At 40.2% G+C, this 24,635-nt stretch overlaps 1 protein-coding gene across 1 annotated transcript in view; it reads right to left on the bottom strand.

Moving 5' to 3' along the window:
• Positions 1 to 11,038: 11,038 nt before the first annotated feature.
• Positions 11,039 to 24,635, bottom strand: part of DMGDH (dimethylglycine dehydrogenase) — a 65,488-nt gene continuing 51,891 nt past the window's right edge. The window contains exons 15-16 of the mRNA XM_044266503.1: positions 19,183 to 19,317; positions 11,039 to 12,158 (exon numbers count right to left, since the gene is read on the bottom strand). Coding sequence (XP_044122438.1) covers positions 11,943 to 12,158; positions 19,183 to 19,317 — 351 coding nt within the window. The 3' untranslated portion in view covers positions 11,039 to 11,942. The remainder of the gene's footprint in view (positions 12,159 to 19,182; positions 19,318 to 24,635) is intronic.

Genomic DNA, 24,635 nt, shown 5'->3' with positions numbered 1-24,635 from the left:
GCATTTATTTTTGCGGATGCTGTGAGATTCGAATCCAGTTTTACCTTTTTCCAAATGGTTACCCAGTTCCTAACACCATTTGTAAAGAAAATAAAGAGGTCTATGCTGCCTCACTGTTATAAGACACCATATTTATCATATGCTTAATTTTCTCATATACTTGAGTCTATTTCTGGGCTTTCAGTTCTATTCCACTGGCATGTCTGTTGACTCAGGCACTGTAACTATTTCAGTTACAGAGGCATTATAATATGTTTTAATGTATGATAGGAATAATGACCCCTCATAATTTAATATTTAGTGCTTTCCTGGTTATTCCCGCATGCTTATTTTGTCATATGAATTTTAACATCAACATGTCCAGTTCATTAAAAAAAAAAAAAAAATTGTTGGTGGGCCGCCTGGGTGAATCAGTCAGTTAAGTGTCTGCGTTCGGCTCAGGCCATGATCTCAGGGTCCTGGGACTGAATCCCACGTCAGGATCCCTGCTCAGTGGGGAGCCTGCTTCTCCTTCTCCCTCTGCCTGCCACACCCCCTGCTTGTGCTCTCTCTCTCTCTGTGTCAAATAAATTAATAAAAATCCTGATTAAAAAAATGTTTTAAGGGGTGCCTGTGTGGCTTGGTGGTTTAAGCCTCTGCCTTCAGCTTGGGTCATGGTCTCGGGATCCTGGGATCGAGCCCCGCATCGGGCTCTCTGCTCAGTCGGAAGCCTGCTTCCCTCTCTCTCTCTGCCTGCCTCTCTGCCTACCTGTGATCTCTCTCTCTCAAATAAATAAATAAAATCTTTTTTAAAAATGTTTTTAAAAATTTTGTTGGTATTTTTATTGGGCTTGCATTAAATTTATAAACTAATTTAGAGACAACTAAAGTCTTTGTAATATTAAGTTGTCCTATCTAAAAACAAAGGTTATCTTCCATCTATTAAGTCTACTTTTGTGTCTTTAAGAAGTTTTAAAAATTTTCCTCAGATCAGTTTTGTGCTTGTCTTGTTAACTTTATTCCTAAATATTTTATCTTCTCTGTTGCTACTGGAAGGGGGCTTTCTTTATATCCTTTAACTGGTTATTATTTGTGGACATGAAGTTTACTGATTTCTGCATGATAATTTATATTCTGCCAAATACTGAATTATTTCACTCTTTGAGTTTGTTTAATTATTGATTTTTAAAAGTTTTCCCAGTACATAATCATATCAATAAAAGCCATTTCAGTCAGTTAGGAGATGCAAATATTAGGACAGAAATAAAGTCAGCTCCCAACTCACTAGTGGTTATAAAAGTTAATTTTGGGGTAGGTAGAGTACTTGGAACGTGGGATATATTTTTTATATAGAAAGAATTTTTTTTTTAAAGATTTTATTTATTTATTTGTCAGAGAGAGGGGGAGAGAGCGAGCACAGGCAGACAGAGAGGCAGGCAGAGGCAGAGGGAGAAGCACGCTCCCTGCTGAGCAAGGAGCCCGATGCGGGACTCGATCCCGCCGGGACCATGACCCGAGCCAAAGGCAGCTGCTCAACCAACTGAGCCACCCAGGCGGATGCTTGGGTGGTTTAGTCAGTTAAGTATCTGCCTTTAGCTCAGGTCATGTTACTGGGGTCTTGGGATCGATCCCCACATCCAGCTCCCTGCTCAGTGGGAAATCTGCTTCTCCCTCCCCCTCTCCCCCCAGCTCGTGCTCTTGTTCTGTCTCCCTCAAATTAATAAATAAAAAAATCTTTAAAAAAAGGAAGTATATCATACATAACACTTGGTTTGTATCTAACCCAAAAAAACCTATTTAACTCATAGTTAAAATCTCTTAACTCCTGAAGTCAAGAAGAAAAAGACCAACAATCAATTTTTAAACTTTTTTTTTTAAAAAACTTATTTGATAGAGAGAGATCACAAGTAGGCAGAGAGGCAGGCAGAGAGAGAGAAGGGGGAAGCAGGCTCCCTGCTGAGCAGAGAGCCCGACACGGGGCTCGATCCCAGGACCCTGAGATCATGACCTGAGCTGAAGGCAGAGGCTTAAACCACTGAGCCACCCAGGCGCCTTCACCAACAATCCATTTTTAAATGGGCAAAATATTGGAACATAATAATAGTTTACAGGAAAAGAGATATAAGTTGTTATTAAATAAATGAATAGATGTTCAACCTCACTCAAGAGGAAAAATACAAATTGAACCTTCAATGATATACCACTGATACTAGTGATAACTCACTGCTTTTGGTATGGCATAAAGAAACAAACCATCTCACACATTAATTGCAGAGGTGAAATTTGGCATAATCTCTAAGGGAAACAATTTTGCTTATCTCTCAGAATGCACATACTCTTTAATCCAGCAGTTCCCATTGTAGGAATTTATCCTTCAGATATATTCATTGGGAGAAACAGCATGTGCATAAAGATAATCGTTTTAGTTTTAGTTTTATTAGAAAAAGGCAAATAATAGGGTCTGGCCAAATTAATTATGGAATACTAAGTAGTCATTCAGAAGGATGATATGATATAGATAAAAACATAGCATTACTTTTTAAAAGCTAGGCAAAAAACATTATGCTTGGTATACCTTAATTTGTTTAAAAATACATGTATGTATATATATATATTCATATATTTTCATGTTTTTTTTTAAAGATTTTATTTATTTATTTGACAGAGCGAGATCACAAGCAGGCAGAGAGGCAGGCAGAGAGAGAGGAGGAAGCAGGCTCCCTGCTGAGCAGAGAGCCCGATGTGGGCCTCAATCCCAGGACCCTGAGATCATGACCTGAGCCGAAGGCAGCGGCTTAACCCACTGAGCCACCCAGGCACCCATATTTTCAATGTTTTAAGAGAGAGACTCTTGTGCATTTATAGAGTATCTCAGGATACAGAAGAAATACAGAAGGATACAGAAGAAATAATAATATTGATCGTCTCTGGGCAGATAGGTTGCAGACAAGAATAAGAGAGATACTGACTTTTCACCATATATCCTTTATGCATTGTAAATTTTTAACTTTATACATATATTATCTATTTCTAATAAAATTAATAATGGTAATACTGTTATTTACATTTAAACAAAAATTAAATTGCGTTATGAGAATAGAGTGCTAAGACAAATATTCCCCAATGAACATATTTGGAAAGCCCCAAGGCCATGCACTAAGATAATCACATTGATGCTCTTGCTGTGCCTCCTCATTTCTCCAGTTTGCAGACCCCCTGGTTCTTGGCATAGTGCTAACCAGCTAGAAGCTATGCTTAGAAGTTAGGATACCTGTGTTTCAATGCTTCTCCCAACCCATTTGGTTTTAGTGTCCTTGAATATGATAAATATTGCATACAAAGTCCAAAACACTATCTCTAAATATTTAACCGTTGGGGTAGAGATAAGAATGACAAGAAGTCTTTCTTCAGATAGAGAACCTGAAATTCACTAACTAAATGTGGTAAGTTATTGTTGGTGTAACTCATTGCCCCATTACCGCCCTGCATAGTGCAGAAGGAGATAGACTCGAACATCAGAAAGACTATCCCAACTTTGTTACTTTCGATGTCAGCTATTAAATTATTTTCACACACACACAAAAATTACTTTCACAATACATTTAATTTTGGAAACTGACCTAGGATGGATTTGTTTCTACCATATCTAACCGAGGTGTAGAGTGTCTTCTGGAAAGCCTATGAGGTCATATACCAGACTTACAGGTGACCGTTCTTTTTTTTAAGATTGTATTTATTCATTCAACAGAGAAAGAGAGAGAGAGGGAGCACAAACAGGGGAGGGGCAGAGGGAGAGATAGAAGCAGGCTCCCCATGGACTAGGGAGCCAGATGTGGGGCTCAATCTCAGGACCCTGGGATCATGACCTGAGCCAAAGGCAGACGCTTAACCAACTGAGCCCCCAGGTGCCCCCAAATGATTGTTCTTAATGTTCTTTTACCTTCTTCTAGTCACCAGTACTTAAATGCACAAGTTGTATTAACTATTACCAGTTCTATTATCACTGCATTAAGAATCATTAAGCACGTGGGAAGGTAACTCTCTATAAGAAGCATCTTGAGTTTATTGTTGGTTTTGTTTGGTGTGTTAATGCATGTGCATGTCCTGAGAGAAAAAGGGTCAGTTTTTAAAAATCTTTCTTTTAGCTCTAATATACTCCAGATTTCTGAAATTGAGAGTCTAGATAAGAACAGTGATGGCCAACTCACAATGAAACTTCCTTGACCCCCTCTTCTTGTCCATTGCTTGTCACCTCCTATCTCCTCAAAACTGACTAGAGAGAGTAGAGAGTGGAAAACAGCACCATTCATTTAAAAAAAAAGATTTTGGCATAGCATTCTTTTGTGCATAAGTCAATGCACTAGGGGTGCTAGGCTGGCTCAGTCAGTAGAGCCTACAATTCTTGATCTCAGGAGGTTTGAGCCCCATGTATAGAAATTACTTTATAGTAATGACATAGAAATGACTTAAAAATTTTTTATCTTTTGAAGAAAAGTAAGATAGTGCATTGAGCATATATAGGTCAATGAATTCTCACAGAGTGAACACACCCATGTAACCACCACCAAGATCAAGAAACAGGATGTTGGTATTGCATTTTGTCTCATTTCTTCTTTCCTTTCCTTTCCCTTTCACACAGTCCGAACCTTAGTCTTTGCACAATATTTACTATATACAACTGAATTGCATTCACTTTTTCTGTACTGAACATTTTACACTGTATACGCATTTCTGAAGTGGTTCTAGACCAATACCTCCCAACCCCTTTGGCCAGGCCTGCACGAGTTATGATGGTGTTGTATGCCAGTCATTGTCTATTGCTATGTGATCCATTTCATGATCTTCCTCTACTCTGTTCTGAATACAAGCTACATGTCGCAGACTCCCTTATCTGCTTGCTCCCACATAGGTTCAGCCAAAGGGGGCACTGGTGAGAGATTGGAATGTGGGAGGAAGAGAGAAGCCAGGGTGTTTCTTCCCTCCTTTAGGCTTTGGGTAGCATCGTCAACACCATGGTTCAGTCTCCTTTGTGGTTTCCAGCTCTTTCTGGCAGCCCCTTCCCAAATGGTCCTAGTGTTGGCTTGGCAGCCCCCATCCAGGCATTTCTTACTAGTTCTTCATGTTAAGTTCCCTCCTAGGAACTACCTGGCAGGTTGATCACATGGAGAGGCCACACGGAGGGAGACCAGCCCCAGCTGTTACAAGTCATCCTTGCGGACCTGCCAGACAGGGGAGTGCAGAAGCCCTCTTGAATGACCAACCTTTTTTTTTTTTTTTTTTTTAAACCGCCTCTTTTTATAGGACATAATTATTTTTGGGTAATAATCATGAGATAAAACAAATAATAACCAGAAAAGAAACACAAAGAATGAACACTTTATATTAAACTTTGCATCATGCCAGTAAAAGTAATAAGAAAAATAGAAATTAAGTAAACAGCATGAAAAAGGGATTAATGTTTTTAAGTTATATTATGTTTTTTTTGAAAAAGGAAAGTATATCTACATATTGGCCTATTGTAATAAAACAGTCTGTTGTCTGTAATAATAAAGTCACCTTTTCTGTTTTAAAGCTTTCCAGTGACTTCACTAAAATTAATCCTCTTCACATATTAATGTTAAATCAATAGTGTAGCGGATTTGTCCAGTTATCTTTGCACGTAGTTGACCAAAGAACATATTTTAAGCTTAATTTTCAAAAGTTAGTTTTTACATGAGTAACACATGTATAAAAAATTAGAAAAACCCTTAACATAATAAATTTGGCAGAGATTCCTAGAAATCCTCTTTCACAACCAACTGTAGAAATTCCCGTATGGTCTTTGTTTCTTTGGGGACAAGTATAGTGGCTTTCAAATATCTCTGTAATTGAACATTTCCCACTAAAATATCTTCCTCAGAAAATGCATCAGAGGCCCCTGGGTGGCTCAAATGGTCAAGTGTCTGCCTTCAGCTCAGGTCATGATTCCACGGTCCTGGGATGGAGCCCATTTGTCACACTCCCTGCTGCTCGGTGGGGAGCCTGCTTTCCCTCTCCCTCTGCCCCTGCTCATGTTCTCTCTCTCTCTCTCTCTCTTTCAAATAAATAAAATGTTTTTTAAAAAATTTGTCATACAGGGGTGCCTGGGTGGCTCAGTGAGTTAAAGCCTCTGCCTTCAGCTCAGGTCACGATCTCAGGGTCCTGGGATCGAGCCCCACATCGGGCTCTCTGCTCAGCAGGGAGCCTGCTTCCTGCTCTCTCTGCCTGCCTCTCTGCCTACTTGTGATCTGTCTCTGCCAAAAAAATAAATAAAATCTTAAAAAAAATTGTTATACAGTTCTATTATACACATACACATACACACACACACACACACACACACATATATATTATATAAGGTTTTTCTTCATCTGCTAAAATCAGAGAAAATGGATGAATGATAACAAAGTGTAACATTATTTGATCTACCACTTTAAAACAAGTGCCCAGTCATTGGTGAAAAAGATCAAGGCAGTCAAATACGGCTCTGCTGATTTCTTCCAGCACTATAAGACCAGCATCTTTTGTTGTTTCTCCTGGCATTCTTTGAAGTTGGATTGTTTATTCTGAATAAACGACCGTTTCTGAGATTTGGTTAGTGCATGATTAATAACCTTCTCCACAAACTGTGTATTGCTCCTTTGATTAGAGTCTCATATAATATTTTATGTAAATAATTTGTCTAGTAACTAATAAAATACTGAAAAGTCACAATTTAGGTAACTATTAAATTATACCACCGATGGGGCACCTGGGTGGCTCAGTGGGTTAAAGCCTCTGCCTTTAGCTCAGGTCATGATCCCAGGGTCCTGGGATTAAGCCCCCAATCGGCTCTGTGCTCAGCGGGGTTCCTGCTTCCTCTCTCTCTGCCTGCCTCTCTGCCTACTTGTGAGCTCTGTCTGACAAATAAATAAAACCTTTAAAAAAAAATTATACCACTGATGACTGTATTTTCTTAATCCTTTTTTGAGTTTCAACAACCACTTAAAAAGAGAACATGTGAATTTTAGAGATAATGTTCAAAACCAGTAAGATATTTCATGTATGAACTAAAATCTGTTCTTACTGAACACGATATTATACCTCACAATTGCCCTGTTTCATAATCAGCATCAATAGAAAGTCCTAGTCGCACAGAATGACAGAATTGGAACTTCTTTCTGTTTACAATCCCCTCTACTGTTTCAGTGTGGGATAACTGGCCCCACAGGGATTGAAGACTCAAATTATGTCTGAAGTAAGCTTGAATGATTCCTGCAGTAAAGAACTTACTCTTGGGCGCCTGGGTGGCTCAGTGGGTTAAAGCCTCTGCCTTCAGCTTGGATCATGATCCCAGGGTCCTGGATCGAGTCCCATAGTGGGCTCTCTGCTCAGCAGGGAGCCTGCTTCCTCCTCTCTCTCTCTCTCTCTCTCTCTGCCTGCCTCTCTGCCTACTTGTGATCTCTATCTGTCAAATAAATAAATAAAATCTTTAAAAAAAAAAAAAGAAAGAAAGGCAAATTTACTTTAAAAAAAAAGAAGAACTTACTCTTGAAATGAATGCATACAGCTGAGTCTGTCAGTGGTTAAGTACTTACGGCATAACCAGAACTTCTCTAAAAATTTCTTAAAGATGTTTATTGACCTATTTGAGAGCAAGAAAGAGAGAGAGAGGGAGAACCAGTTGTGGGGGGGGGCAGAGGGAGAAGCAGACTCCCTGCAGAGCAGGTAGTCCGGTGTGGACTTGACCCCAGCACCCTGGGATCATGACCTGAGTCTAAGGCAGATGCTTAACTTACTGAGCCACCCAGGTGCCCAGGGCTTCTCTAAGTTAATTTCCATATGGAACCCAATATTCAATAAGAGAAGCAATAAAGATGTGCTAATTTGAGGTAGATAGACGATCAAAACATCAACAATTGACCACAGATGATTTAGACCAAAAAAGTGTTTTACAAGGAGGAGGATTTGACATAATGAAATCAAGAGAACTGAGATAATTAATGGCATCATTGAGCCTACCTCCAGACTTCTTACTATGTTATTTAATAAAATAAATAATTGCTTCAGCTGCTGTTAGTAGGATGTTTTCTTATTTGCAGCCGAAATCTTCCTGACTGCTACCCTCTGTTCCTTAGTAGGAGCTGCTCCGGGATGCTAAGAGTCTATGTTCACTGCCTCCAACGCTTTACCTCCTAGTCCTTTTTCAATACAGTCTACCTTCCACCCTCACCAGTCCCCCAGAAAGAGCTCATGCCAGCAGCGCCAATGACACTGTAGTCTAACCTCAGAGGCACTTCTCAGCCTTTAATCTTACCTTTGGAAGCAGTAGGCCTTCCTCTTCTCAATATGTTTTCTCCCCTTGGCTTTCGTGACACCTCAGTTTGTAACGAAATACACACCTGTTTTTTCCCTTCAATGCTTGACCTCTCTGGTCTATAAATTCCACAAAGGCAGGGACCATGTCTGTTCACTGCTTTTCCAGTGCTTGGCCTGTTTGGAAATAGTCAATGAACACCTGTAAACTAACAAATATTTCAGTGAGAAAAGCAATTACCCAGAGAACTTTAAATACAAGAAAGGCTTTAGCAGATGATCATGTAGTCTGTTCTTGGCTGGTGAAAGAGCTGGGAAAGACAAGTCTTCTGGCTTGTCCAGGACCTTTTTTTTTTTTTTTAACCACCTACTCCTATGTTTCATAGCATGCGAATATTTCCAAAGTGTATACCTGGAGAAAATATAATTGTCATTTGTTTGCCTTTTACAATTCATAAAGTAGCTTCTATAAACTGAACTATTCTGGAGATTCATTAATGGCAGACAAATAAGGTCTGATCATTTCTACTTACATTTCATTTGTTGGTTCATCAGGAGAAGAGTTTGATTTGATTTTGGGCTCTTGGCCTTTATGAGACTTGGGCTAAAGGATGCTATTTGTACAGCTGAAACTTTCTTCCTCTCCCAGATGCTTTGTTTCCTTCTAATGCCAACCATTTTGTGCAGTTCAAACATGCACAAAGTCCTCTCAGTAATATTCCAGAATCTGTTATTTAATGGACCATATGGCATACTTAAATATGGGTTTCTCTGCCAGCTTCTCCATCAGTAGAAAAGGAGAAAAACATAGATTAACGGTGAACACCAGCAACCTAACAACATCCATCCATGTTCTGGTACTGTGCTGACTAGACAGTGGTTTTGCAGTTCTAAGACGCTTTCCTACCTCAAGGGAAAAAAGCGCCCATCATTCACTATCACATTCTTGAGAACATTCTTTCCTAAGCCTGTAGACACGGGCTTCTGCACATCAGTAAAAAGTACTTTCAAGCGTGCTGGTTGTTTGCTCTTCATGGCTGACCCTGATCCTGGGCCTGTTCCTGTGAGGCCTCTCTCGGGGCCTGGGCCACCCTCCAGCAGCTAACGGTTTTAGGGAGGCTCTTTTGGGTCAAGGTGTTGACTTGGGAACTGAAAGCTTCAGAAACTGGTCTTTCTCTTGGGGCCTCTCCCCTTGTCAGGTGTTCTTGCTATACCAAAACTTCTCTTACACCTTTACTTCATCTTCTCAGCTTCAGCTTTCAGGGCTCATCAGTTTATTTTCCGATGTTTCACAATGCGACTTCCCATGGGAAGTCTGGCTACGTGGTCTCGTAGGTCACTGGTCAGCCGATGCATTGGCTGAGGCCAAGCCTTGCAGCCAGGCCAGGTGCACCGGCTGGGTGGGCCCGGGATGCCAGGGTGACTTAACAGCACCAACCAACCATGAAAGGAGGAATGGGCACAACTTCTTAGGGAAATTAGGAAGCACATGTCTTTTACACTATGGGTAGGACTTCTTTAATATTCATCTAAATGTTCTAGGATCTTTATTGATCTGTACTAGTGCTATATTAACTGGAAGGCGTGAATGCAATGTTGTCCTTTCGTTATTGATTACTGCACCAAAAAACCTGGAGTGTCTATGGTGCAGAAAAGGAATCCAGAGACGGTAAGTAGGTATCTTAATGGTTAAAGGACTACACAGAGGCAGAGAATAAGAAGTGGGATTTCCCAGGCAAAGGCTTTAAACAGCACCTAACACCAGAACTGAGATCATGGATATGGAGGGTTGTTTTTTTAAAAATTGGGTCTAACTAAAATTTAACATTATATTAGTTTCAGGTATACAAATAAAGATTTGATATTCATATACACTGTGAAATGATCCCACTAGTCTAGTTATCACCCATCATGATACAAAGTTACATTTTTTGCTTATGATGAGAACTCTTAAGATTTATTCTCTTAGCAACTTTGGGTGAAATATTCTGTACTATACTAACTATATTCACCATGATACATAGTATATCCCCAAAGCGTATTTATACCCAGAAGTTTGTACCTTCTGACCTCCTTCACCCATTCTGCCACCTACCAACAACCCTCCACTTTGGCAATTGCCAATTTGTGCTCTGTATCTGAGTTTTATAATGTCTGTTCATTTTGTTTCTTAGATTCTGCACATATAAGTGAAATCATATGATATTTGTCTTTCTCTAATTTCACCTAGTAGAAGGCCCTCTAGTTCCGCCCACATGATCACAAACGGCAAGATTTGTGAGTTAGTGGTTTGTTTGTTTGTTTGTTTTCAGATAAATACCCAGAAATAGAATTGCTGGATCAAATGACAATTCTCTTTTTACTTCTTTGAGGAACTTTCATACTATTTTCCATAGTGACTGCACCAAGATAATATTCTTGACAATAGGAAATTATCAAGATTATTAAATTTTGTTACCAAGATTTCCCTCTTTTCTCATACAAAAAGCTATACTAATGAGAAATGAATGGCATATTGGAGTTCTAATATATGATTGCTTTGATCAAACATTTTAAAGGTATACTTGGCATCTTGGTAAAACTTATGAGAAATTTTCAAATTCTGTAGTTAGAATACATTTTATGTTTCACATTCAACTTTTATATCTAGGGAAGATTCCGTAAATGTTTAACAAATATTTATATAACAAATTATAAGTGATAAGCCACCTTTTACAAAAAAATTTGATTTGTTCAGTCAACTAGATTCAATTCTGAAAAATTTATTAGAGAATTATTTCTAAATACATCCTTTTTCTTGCTGTACACAGTGCTAAGGGCAATCCTGTCAGCTCTTAAGCTCTTGTTTGACCTGCTTTGTCAAATGCTTTGTGAAAGGATATTCAGAAGGGTACATGTGATGTCAACTTTCATTAATTCTTTCCCAAAGAGAGGTGTTCAGTATTCAAACTGTGTTCTCCTGGCACAATCTATGTTTCAGCTTCATTTCAGAAGGTCTACAAGCACTGCTTCCTTTGGAAGACTGTTCTTTTTTGCAATTACTCTTCTAAAACAACCTTTGAAAGGACAATAATGATGTCCCATAATACTGTTTGTAGGGAATTCATTAAGAAAATAAGTATTTCTGAGAATTGAATAAAAATGTATGTATCAATATTAAATTTTACTATTTTCATGGTAGATATATAATAAAAAATTAAAACTATCCCTTGTTCAACCACTGTTTCCCAATGAAACAAATCCATCCAGAGTACCACTTTTGCTTTTACGTAAAACAATTTGTTTTCAGGTACAAGAACCATAAGCATATATTCCCAAAATTATATATAAAACATCCTCTAATTCAATTGTAATAGTGATTGTATATTAGCGGACACTTAAATGTTTTGTTGAGTTTTACAAACAACATAGGTTAATAAAAAAAAACCACTCATTTCAAATGTCTTCATTTGAAAGAACAACATAAATCACTAATCCATTATTCTCTCTTGCTGAGGAAAAAATTGAGAAAGATTTTATTGAGATCATAAATCTAGATTTTGAAGATTTTGAAATGAATTCTTGGTTTCTTGTATTCCCCCAACAATCAGTTATGATGTTTGGCCTAGTCATAGAGCTAACATAATTCAGTTGCCTGCCAAAGGTCTTTTTCAAATCTTGTCCTTTCCACCTTTCTTCTGAAGCCGGTTTCTGGTTGGTTCTGTCAATACCAAGGGTTCCTGTATGACGCTTGCTGGGTAATTTTTGCCCAACAGTTCAACTTCCACCTGTTGTCCTACTTTACTTAGCTCTACAGGGACATAGGCAAATGCCAGACTCTTCTGGATGCTGTAACTGTAGCTTCCAGATGTCGTGTTGCCAACCACCTGAAAAACAAGACCCAGCAATCCTTAGCACCTTAACCACAGCTTTGTGCTCCTCCCTTCAGATTAAACATTCAAAAATAGGTTCAACTAACAACCTGAAAGTCTTGGGGATTATTCTCTGTGGGGATAACACGAGGAAGCAAACTTGACTTCTGAGAAGAGTAGGCTTGCAAATTGTGAAAAATAATTCTCAAAATACCTATCAACAGCCTCGAACTTCTCAGTTTTAAATCACACCTAGTTTTTTTTTTTTTAAAGATTTTATTTATTTGACAGAGAGAGATCACAAGTAGGCAGAGAGGCAGGCAGAGAGAGAGAGGAGGAAGCAGGCTCCCTGCTGAGCAGAAAGCCCCATGCGGGACTCCATCCCAGGACCCTGAGATCATGACCTGAGCCGAAGGCAGCGGCTTAACCCACTGAGCCACCCAGGCGCCCACACCTAGTTTTTTTTAATAGCTGGCACTATTTTCCTCAGTTTCATGCCAAGAGATATGATAGGCAAAGACTTGAATGTTTCCATTTTAAACTTCAAAAGAATTCTCTTCCACCATCCAACTAGCAAGACAAAAGACACAAGGGAAAAAAATTTCTAAAACTCCTAATGTGAATGTAGTCAACTGTTCCTCTTGGGGCTGAGGAAATGGCTTGCCGAATTAAACTACTGATAAATCAATAGTTAATGTGAAGGGAACATTCTTTGAGTACATAGCATTTAGCAATTCTTGGTAATGCTAAGCACTTAATGTTAACTTTACCCTCTCTAGACCCACCACGTCCAAAACATTTTGGGGGACATTCTAGAGCATGAATGAGGTTTGGTTCCCACCCTCAGAATCTTCCAGCCTTGTTAAGGAATTAACACAGAGATAGAAGAAAACAGAACCGAGAAGCCAGGAAGTAAACATCATCAAGCCAGGATTTGTTCTCCATTTGGAAGCTGGGTGGAATGAGGCTGGTGGAAAAGGGGGATGAAACTTCCAGGATGAGCGGAGACAGGGAGTCAGGCGTGAGCAATTAGCGTTTCAGAGGATGAAATGGAATCACAAAGGATGGCAAACCAGAGAAAAACACTGAGCAAAGAAAAAAACCTAGGAGGTGAAAACAAAGGCTTTACTCAGGCTTGTTTTTAAAGATAAGAGGATAAGTCAAAACGAGATCTAAAGGAAAAGATGAAAGAGAAACAGTAAACTTAAAGAAAGAAAGGAAGAAAGAGGAAAGGGAAAAAAGGTGATAGAAAATGTCAGGTTAAAACACCACATTTAAAAATTGTAAAAGGAAGACAACAAAAGCAAAATATGATATATAGTCCCACTCAAAATGGCTTCTCCTGGCTACACAACATTGCACTAATCCATACAGCCTGACTGTTTTGCATAGCAGGCCACTTGTAGCTGGCGCTCAAAAATTCATGGGTGGGAATCAGCCTGGTGATCCTCCAGCTGCCTCAGCAAAGAGCCCACAGTCAACAGTCTTATTACAGCATTTCTCATCTCTTAGATGCCGACACATTTATGACGTTAAATACAGACTCCTGGCTCTATAGCCCTAGTCTGTAATTATCTCACTGAAACCCCAAATCAGAAGCTCTCCATATCATTTCTGAGCTTATTATGGGGAGAATTGGTGGATTTTAAAGAAAATAAATGTATTCATTAGTAAAAGCTTCTCTGGCAAATTATTAACTGCTGAGGTACTGCTGAAAGAATGCATATGCTTTAAAATGGTTTTTCCTTTTTTCTTTAAGATTTTATTTGAGAAAGAGAAAGAGCAAGGGCGTGTGCACATCAGCACTAGCAGGGGAGGGGCAGAAGGAGAAGCAAGACTCCCTGCTGAGCAGGGAGCCCCACACCCAGCTCAATCCTGGGACTCCAAGTTCATGACCTGAACCGAAGGCAGACGCTCAACGAACTGAGCAGTTCAGGTGTCCCTAAAATGATTTTTTTCCCTTTAAATCATTGTGAGTAATATAAGGCAGGGATTTGGGTCAGGACGGTTGGAGTTTTAATCACAGCTTTTGGAAGACTTTCTTGGTAACCTTGGTTTCACTCCCCAGTCTGTAAACCTGAGGTCTGTGTTTAGAATCCTGGAGAGGTAACCTGATTTGCTTGGGCAAGTATCTTAAGAAAACAAGAAGAGGCCAAAGCAAGGCTCTTGACTAAATCCCCTAACTCACTGGGTCAAAAAACCTTCCATCCCTTTTCAGAGATTGTGTGAACCACTTCCCCAGGCCTTCCCATCTCTTAAAATCCCAGCAGTGATTCATCTTACAGTTATCACTGCATGAGTAATGTAAAGAAATAGCATATTTATTGTACAAGTGCTATTTTTTTAAAGATTTTATTTATTTATTTGACCCAGACAGAGATCACAGGTAGGCAGAGAGGCAGGCAGAGAGAGAGGAGGAAGCAGGCTCCCTGTTGAGCAGAGAGCCCGATGCGGGGCTCAATCCCAGGACCTGGGGACCATGACCCGAGCCTAAGGCAGAGGCTTCAACCCACTGAGCCACCCAGGCGCCCACAAGTGCTATTTTTAATGTATTTATTGAATGTGTTGCTTTGTCCTAGATTACTTTCATGTCTCCTTTAATTTCTCTCTAATCCAGTGCTGAGTAGCCTAGAGTATTTTAGAAGTCCAGCCTTTCCTTTTTATCTAAATTTCTAAGGGAAGGTTTTCCCTAGCAACAATTTTATTTCGTTCTACCTTAAAATCTTCCAGATTCAATTAAATCCATTCTTCTTTTTTGCTCTGTGAATCACAAAAACAACCTGTACCCACCCTCTGCCTTACAGGTTTTCATATTCTTTGCTAAACACTGGCTTTCCTTTTACCAAAGAAGCAGTCCTCATTCAGGTTTAGCCTTTTCTCATTCCTTTCTGTGAAAACTCAAGACCCTTCTGACTTAGGGGAGCTAACAGGGTAGAAGGCCTTTGAAGGAGAGAATGTAATTTAAGTTGGAGGATGCATTCTATTTCTCTGCATGTCCCTGTGTGCTTTTGTTTTTAAATAATAAAAAAGACCACTTTCTCAACTCTCCAAATTTCATATCTACAAAATACCTTTTTTTTATAACTATAAAATATTTTTAATCAAGCTTGATGAACAAAGTACATACAGCTATAGTCAAGATTCTTGTCAAAGTGAACCTGTGACTGGGGTGCCTGGCTGGCTCAGTGGGTAGAACATGCAACCCTTTTTTTTTTTTTTTTAAGATTTTATTTATTTATTTGACAGAGATCACAAGTAGGCAGAGAGGTAGGCAGAGAGAGGGGAAAGCAGGTTTCCTGCTGAACAGAGAGCCTGACGTGGGGATCCATCCCAGGACCCTGGGATCATGGCCTGAACCAAGGGCAGAGGCTTTAACCCACTGAGTCACCCAGGCACCCCAGAACATGCAACTCTTGATCTGGGGGTTGTAAGTTCAAGCTCCTTGCTGAGTGCAGAGATTACTTAAGAATAAAATCTTTAAAATTTTTTTAATAAAAAAATTGCATACAACAAAAATGAGTGACAAGACTAACTCTTTTGGATGCCTTACAAATGAACTCTTCTAGCCATTTTCAGAAAAATATTTAGTAATGGCAACATAATTGGAAAGAAAAAAAACCCAGGATTACTTACTCGGAAGGACAACATTCATCCTAATGCATAAAGGATCTCATTTCTATACAAGTCTGTAGTTGCTGAAGAGGCAATTGCTTTAACCAGTTGCTAAGATTAGTGAAACTACCTACATTAGTTGCCTACATCGTTTATAGAAAACACCTTCTTTATAACTCCCCAACGGGGCATCTAAGTGGTACAGTCAGTTAAGCATCTGACTCTTGGTTTCCACTCAATCAAGGTCGTGGGGTCAGGCTCAGCATGGAGTCTGCTTGAGATTCTCTCTCTCCCTCTCCCTCTGCCCCTCCTGCTCATGCTGTCTCTCCCTCTCTCTCTCTCTCTCTCAAATAAATAAAATCTTGTAAAGAAAAAAAAAAAAGAAAGAAAACTTCCTAACAAGCCTGCTTTTATAACAGAAACCTTTTCATACCCACACTAATGCCTCAATTTTTAAAAATTAAGCCTTATTTAAAATCATAATCCCTCCCAGCATCACCGCCCATCTCTCAGCGGGACTTTCCTTTTCCTCCGGGCATTCAGCACCCCGGATGTGCCATTTAGTGAGTATGTTCACCGTCTAGCTCTCTCTGCCCTGGAATGTCAGACCTATGGAGGCCCAGAAACTTGTCTGTTTTGTTCACTGCTCTATCTCTGGTGCCTAGCATTTGTTGAATAACAAATTTTTACCTTGTAAGCTTGCACCTTATCCCTGGCAGTAAAATATTTGCAAGAATAGAATACCAAATACCAAAGGTAGTACAAGTCCCCACAAAGTCAGGAAATAGAGCAAAGAGTATTTCCTATATTTCCAGAGTATAAAGAGGATCCAGAAGATTCGTCGGCATGGTGAGAAGAGCAGGCAAGCAGGTATCAGGAAATTCAAGGCCTATTTGTAAAGGCAACTACAGGGGCACCTGGGTGGCTCAGTTGATTAAGCTGCTGCCTTTGGCTCAGGTCATGATCCCAGGGTCCTGGGATTGAGTTCCACATCAGGCTCCTTGCTCAGTGAGGAGCCTGCTTCTCTCTCTGCCTCTGCCTGCTGCTCTGCCTGTTTGAGCTCTCTCTCTGACAAATAAATAAATAAAATCTTAAAAAAAAAAGGCAACTACAACTGGATTAACAGCTCCATAAGCAGATAGCATATAGGAGGAAAGATGAAAGATACAGCAGGGAAACAGCACACTGATACAGAAAAGGAGATGAAATTCAATAATGGAACTCGGGTTTTCAGCTCGACCCTTCCCAGCTTTGAGCTATAGTTGATGTGTAATATTGTGTATGTTTAAAATACAAGTTTCCAGCCTTTTTAACTTGAATGTGGGTGTCAGGTTTATACTGTGTTCATCAGGGTGGTGTTGTGTGGTCACATACAGAACACGACAGCATAGGGGCGCCTGGGAGGGTCAGGCGGTTAAGTGTCAGACTCTTGATTTCAGCTCTGGTTGTGACTCGGGGTCTCGAGATTGAGCCCTGTGTCAGGCTCCACACTCAGTGGAAGTCTGCTTAGGAATTCTCTTTCCATCTGATCCTGCTGCCCCTCTGTCCCTTGGCTTGCACACACTCATTTACGCTCACTCACTCTCTCTCTTTAAAAAAAAAAAGGAACAGAACAGTATCATCTGTCATTCCACGGCCAAAACAGAAAGTCTGTGCAGGGGTTGGTGTGGACTGTATTAGAAAGCTGGCCAAGACCAGAGTGAAAAAACGAGAAACAGAAGAAAGAAGAAGTGGGGGGAAATTTGATGACTAGGGAAAAAATTAATTAGAGGCACCAAGAATCTAAGACATGAGAAAATGGAGGCCCAGAGAGGCTAAGATCAGGTCAAGCGAAGCAGCTAGTTAATGGCAGAGGTGATTATCAGTGGCAATCCTGGGCAAAAGTGAAGTATAAGGAAAAGCCTATTATGAAAAGAGGTCTGAACCAGAAATTTAGAACAGAAAGGTGGAGGAGACAGTGAGGTAAGAGGCTCAAAGAGAATGAACTCAGCACAATTAAGGGTAAGGTGCTTAAGAAACAGTTTGAAATCTGAAAAGAGTCTGCTGGCTTCAAAGGGTCCAACAACATCCCCTGCTTCTGAGATATAGGACAACTGTGACGCTCTGATTAAGTGCTGAAGAGAATACAGTGGGACAAGAGCAAAGACAGAGAGGAGAGCTAATCAGAGTATTCAGCATGGCTTAGAAGGAAGGATAAGGAATGCAAAGTCTAACTATACCCGGGTCAGAAATCAGTTCTGTCAATATCTAGCGGTGTAACCTCAAGCAAGTTACTTCACTTCTCTGAGCCCCAAGGCCTCATCTCTAAGATGGGGTGACCATACCTATCTGGGAGGGGTGTTCTAAAGATAAATGAGTATGTAAAAAATATCCAGCACTTAGTAGAAACTGTGTAGATGTTTGTTGTACATCAAACAATCCATGCCTCAGCCCATGTGACAATTTCTTTAGTAATCCAAAGACTGAGGGATGCCACTGGCTTTCTCCCACTCTGGTGCTCTTTTTGTCACTGAAGAGAAAAGGGAAATGAAAACAAGGATCAAGGAGGCTGCCATGCATGAGAAAAAACCCATGGAGCCAGATCTCTGAGTCTTTGGGTATTGACCAAGCAGACCTTGGTCAGTATGGAACAGCGATTCTGATGAGCCTCAATGACCATGTGCTCATCTCCTGGTCTAAGGGGAGAGTACCCCGCCTGCCTGATAACCCCAGCCAAAACACAGCAAAATCATAAAACAAACGTGGCCTTAAAAGAGTTACAAAAAGTCAAAGATATCAAGTTCTACTGGAAAATTATCTGGTCTTACTGAATACCAACAGACAGAATAAAATAACATTCCCAAACAGGAAGGCACATTTATTCTTTCTGAAGAGCTAACTGGTTCCTACCTTTCACTTTACTTTCTAAGGCTCTACCCTCTGTTGTCATGGAGATTTTCATCTGGCATTTTTTCCCCCTGCAAATGTGCTAAGGTTAGAATTACTTCCTTCTCCAAGACCCCAGAGAAGCTAATCCAGAATACCAAATTTTTTTTTTAATAAAATCCATCTCTTGTATTCACAGAGATGGACTTGGTGAGCAAGTAGATCATCGCAGCCTCTCAATTATACCTTCCTCCTTGTCCATTGTATTTTAAGTGCTTTGTTTTATTTTCTTTAATCAAAGCAGAGAGAAGTTGATGTTTTTGAAAATGAGCCTTTTGTTTTTCTTTCAGTTAACTGGTTTCTATTTCTTGAATGTCAGCTCAGAAATCAAAGTGTGTTACCCAACCAATAGATAAATAAATAGCAAAAAAACAAAACAAAAAAAACCGAACCCAAAACAAAAAACAACAACAAAAAAGCAACAGAACTCTAAAAGGAAACAGAGGCAAGGAGGGTTTCTGGTGTGAAAAACTGCAGTGGCCCCTGGCTACTCAGCACTCACCTTGCCATCATACCAGATGCTTTCATTTCCCTCCGGATCAACATCGTCTGTTGCCAAGGTGAGGCAGACCAGTCTCCGTTTCAGCCCCTTGGCTTTAATCTGTTTCAGTGCTTGCTTTCCTATGAAGTCTGCTGGCTGCAGGAATCCAAGATAATGATGATGAATGAGTGCTCAGACACTGTGACAAGGTTAGAGATGCAAGCATTTAAATTTGTCTTTGCGATTTTCTCGCCAATTACACATCAAATAAAAATACAAATTGGATCAAACGTCTAGACAAATATTTCTTAGTCGTCAAATGACAGTATCAGCCACATTCGCCTTCAGAATAGGTTAGACTTAAGGGTAATCACTTGTGATAACAATTTTACCAGAACCACCTAGGCAGAAAAACATAAGGCATGATATGGCGATGGTGGATTATGAAAGCGACCCTTGGATCTAATGGCTCTGGACAGCATTACTGGAGGGGAGTGAGCAAAGGACCACTCAATTTCCACCCACAGTAAGCCTTTTTCTAGAAGAAAATTCATCCATAAGAGACTCTTAATCTCACAAAACAAACTGAGGGTTGCCGGCAGGAAGAGGGGTAGGGAGAGGGTAGTTGAGTGATGGACATTGGGGAGGTTATGTGCTATGGTGAGAGCTGTGAAATGTGTAAGCCTGATGATTCACAGACCTGTACCCCTGGGGCAGATAATACATTATATGTTAATAAAAATAATTTTAAAATAAATAAATAACATTTTAAAAATTAAGAAAAAAAAAAGGAGGAAATTTGTGTTTTTGAAATGTGATGTCAAACCCACCCCCCCGGGATGTTGCACAATTTTTTTTCTTCTTCAGAATAGTGGTCCAAGAAATGTGTCTACTGTTGCATTTCACTCAGTTCATTCAAGAGTGTACTGATTGCCCTACTGTGTGTGAGACATCATGCTAGGTGGGTTACATCATGTGGTAACCCATCATGTGGGTTACAAAGTTACATGTGGACACTTTGATCGAAGAGCTTATTCTCTAACACTACGCTTGTCAACCTTGCTTTTCCTCCTAGCCAACACTTGACGGATGACATTCCTATTCCTCACATGTTCCCCCTGGGCACACTCAGGGTTACTGCAAATGCAACACAAGTGAGAGTGACATTGCTCTAGGGATAACCTTCTTGAGTCCATGCTTATGTGTTTAAAAAAAAAAGCAGGCCTCCTGCAAACTTCAGGACTTCTACACTTAGTCATACACCTACAACAAACAGTTGAGTGAGGACTCCTCATGGAGACACTTTGCTAATGAAGGAGTAGTTCTACATAACCAGCATGCCAGGGACATGGGGTAAGTGTGAGAAAGTAGTCAGAGGCCAAGAGCAGTCAGAGTGGAAGGAGGGAAGGCTGACCCCCCAGAGGGGCGTAGGCTAAGGCTTCTCCATAAGGAAGCCAAACAAGTCTCTCCGATCTTACCCGGGGAATGGGGGATCTGTGATATACAAATCACATCTCTACGAAGGAGATTTAATTAGAGGTTACAATGTGAGGGAAGAAATTCTGAAGAGTTCTCCTGAAAGAAGAAAGGAAACAACTTTAATTTCCCCATTGGCGGAAGAAGAAAGGAAACAGTATCTCGTGCCAAAAATGTCCTCTGTCACCAACATTTAGGATTTATACGGCTCTTTCTGCACACAAAACTTTTCGGGTTGGGCGCAGGAAGTCCCCTTAACCTCTCAGTGAAAGGGTAGGAGGGGGCCTCACATACCCTCTGCCTGACACCTCCCTGTTCACTCTTTTATGGTACAGACCTTCTAGGCAAAGCCCACAATGAAATATGATTTCTATAGATATTGCAACTTTAAATTGCTGACCTTCACAGGAAACTGAAAGTTTCCATTGACGAAGGTTAAAATTATTGCAGAATCAAAGTCCGATGACCTCCCCCAGGGTAATCCAGATGGCGAGAACCAACTATAAGGTTTAGTATGAAGCCAGATAAAAATTCAAAGACAGCTGGATGTGATGTATTTAAGACAGGACTTCTGGGGGTAAAAACAAAACCACCAACCCACAGAAGAAGCCTGATTCATTTGAATTCATATCTAAGAAAAATTCATGATAACAGAGGTAATGAACTATAACAGCATTCCAACAGGTCTCCAAGGTCAACTGGCTTCAAGCTTATGCACTCCTTGCTTGCCGACTTAAGTCCCTTAGTCTGTAGCCAAATTAACTACTTTCTTGAGATCTGAAGACCACTGGCCTTGAGAAGGGAAGGACCAAACTTTCCCAGAAGATAAGGCCCGACCACATCCATCAACAGCTGCCACTGAGGCCAACAAGTCTGTTCGGGGTCATGTCAATGTACAACTAACCTCCTGGGTACCAGCTTCCCATGTGGGTAGCCACTGACCCCCATCTACATTCCCCCTTTAAACCCTCAGCCTTCCCCTAGACAGGGAAGACGGTCTTTGGGGTATTAGTCCGCCATCTTCTCAGGTTGCCGGCTTCCTGAATAAAGCAGGCACCTTCCTTTCCCACCACCTCTTCTCTCTACAGTGTTGACTTTCCAGTGGCAAGCAGCCAACTGAGTTCAGAACCAGTTCTAATAACAAAACCAAAATGCATTATAGTAAAAACACTTCTAAATACGGAAAGAACTTCAAGAATAACAAATTTTTGCTATCTTTTTAAAAGACAACTTGCTATTGTGGATAAATGGTGACACGTGGAGCTCTTTAGAGTTCTTGTCTACCTAGGAATCAATGAAAAAATGAAAAAAAAAATTCTCACTCTTTGTGTGGAAAAGCATTTAACAACAATACTGAGTGGCCAGCGGGCTAGTTTTTGTGATTTGTGGCGTTCCAGGAGATCCTAAGTAGTTTCCTTATCTCCTGTAATGGAATCTGGATCTTTCCTGTTACAGAGTCATTCAGATCTCGAAGGTTTTAGGTCTTCCTGAGTCCCTATTAGAGAATTTTCTTTCAGTTATTTACTCAACTGTTGTTATATCCCTGCTGTATTCAGAAACTTGTTAGGCAGGAGGCATTGAGAGATAAATAGACTATGTTCTTATGGCTTCTAGGAGGCCCCTAAGGAGATGTGACTCCTTCCCTCCACATCACAACATGCCCAGTCCTGAACCACTTAGGCCAATGTCTGCTACACCTGTGTCAAAAGTTGGCCACAACCAAAGCTTTCAGAAATGGGTCCCTTCATGGGGCACCGGATGGCATAGTTGGTTGAGCGTCCAACGCCTGACTTTGGCTCGGGTCATGATCTTGGGGTCATGAGATCAAACACCATGTTGGATTCCATGCTCTTCTCAGAGTCAGTTTGGGATTCTCTTTCTTTCTCCCTCTCTCTTTGCCCCTCCCCTCACCATACATGCACACTTGCTCACTTGCTCTCTAATAAATAAACGCATCTTAAGAAAAAAAAAAAAAGAAATAGATTCCTCCAGAGGAACAAGCTTGACCACAATGACATCATCAAATTCCCCCTGCCCATGAGTTAGCCGTGAAGAAAACAGAAGACAACACACTTGTGTTCACTGAAGATGTCTAGAACAACAAGCGCCAGATTAAACAGGCTGTGAAGAAGTTCTAGGTCACTGATGTGACCAAGGTCAACATCTTGATCAGGTCTGATGGAGAAAAGAAGGCATATGTTCAACTGGCTCCTGACTATGATGCTTTGGATGTTGCCAACAAAATTGGGATCATCTAAACTGAGTCCAGCTAGCTAAATCTAAGTTTTTTCACCTTATTAAAAAAAGAAAGAAAGAAAGAAAGAAAGAAAGAAAGAGAGAGAGAGAGAAAGAAAGAAAGAAAGAAAAGAAATGGGTCCCTTTGGGATGCTAGATAAGAGCTACCTGGGCATGTGTGGTGGAGTGAGAGGAACCAGATATGCTAGAAGGGAGAGACAGCTAATTCCACTTTTGCCAAAAGCACAATTTAACCCAAGTCTAAGGTCAGTGAATCACAAGAAATAGGAAAAGTGGGGGAGGACCTCAGAGAACTTCCTTTAGAAGAGAACAATTAATAAATTCAGGGAAAATAAATATTAAGTACTATTTACAATCTATTAGATACCTGCTGTGTGCCAGACATTCTGCTGAGGGAATGATGTTCACTGCACAGTATTTTTATATTACGAAAGAAGATTTGAAAACATTCTGAAGGTGACTATTGATAAAATCTGACATCTAGCTCTGCATATCCCTGAATTAGGAAGTCATCTGGTCAGCAATATTGCCCTCAGACATGAACAAAAACACACTTTAAATCTAATTAAAAGTAAGGAACACATATTTAAAACATCCCAGCTGCCTCTGGAGACCATTCTCCCTTCCCGAGCTAACCTTGCACCTGATATGGAAAGATTTGAAGTGGGGGCAATGCCATTTCATTCTCCTTTACTTGGTTTTTCTTCTAAGACTGTAGGTTTTACTCTATTACATAGCTTTTAATTATGAACAAGAGAAAAAAATATGTCTGAAGTTAAGTGCTGTGATTAAAATTGGTGCTATCAGGACGACCTGGGAACGGAAATATATTTAATGAGTCACTGTCAAATTAACTGTATAAATAGCTGTTAATATATTTGAGAAACATACATTTCTGGGGCACTGAGACTATAGCTCAAAAATAGTCTTGGCTCAGGTTTTTTAATTTATTGATTTTATAAAAGCAGTAAGAGCCACTAAAATAGCCATCTGTAATATATTCTAAATATAATATCCACAAGGATGATAAATTAAGATTTTACATGAAATATAATTATTCAGCTTATTGGCTCTATTAAAAGCACTCATGGGGCACCCAGGTGGCTCAGTCGGTTGGTCTCCGACTCTTGGCTTCAGCTCAGGTCGTGATCTCGGCGTTGTGGGGTCGAGCCCCATGTTGGGCTCCCTGCTCATTGTTGGGGTCTGCTTGGGATTCTCCCTCTCTCTGCCTCTCCTCTTCCCCACCCTCCCTCTCCCTCGCTCTTTAAATAAACAGAGAAATCTTGGGAAAAAGGTACTCCTATTACCCCAAAGCACATGGAAATGAAACAAATTAAACCAGTATATTTGTGGTTGTGATTCTTAGGTCCATGGAGAGTTTCCCATGAATTTAACAGGAGTAGTGGTAAGAAGGTTCTGATATGGAGAGTCGTTTAGTGGGTTTTCACAGACCAGGAAAACCTAGTTCAGAACTTTTTCTATACCATATATTTGGAATCAAAACCTACCAGAAAATTCAAGGAAATTATCAGTTTCATTTAATTGTCCAAAATCCTTTTAACCTAAATACCAGAAGTTTCCAAAGAATAAATAAGACAATCAGTGGAACATTCTGGATCCCAACATGGCTTCCCTTAGAAACCGGGTATAGCACGAGTGGGAGAATCATGCTCCTGTGCTGACAGACAGGTATGGGGAGAGCTTGTTCCTGTAATACTTTACTGAAACATTTCTTATTTTTC

This window comes from Neovison vison, chromosome 1, assembly GCF_020171115.1.
Source record: "Neovison vison isolate M4711 chromosome 1, ASM_NN_V1, whole genome shotgun sequence".
In the NCBI taxonomy this organism is placed as follows: Eukaryota; Metazoa; Chordata; class Mammalia; order Carnivora; family Mustelidae; genus Neogale; species Neogale vison.
This window is presented reverse-complemented; position numbering and strand designations above follow the sequence as displayed.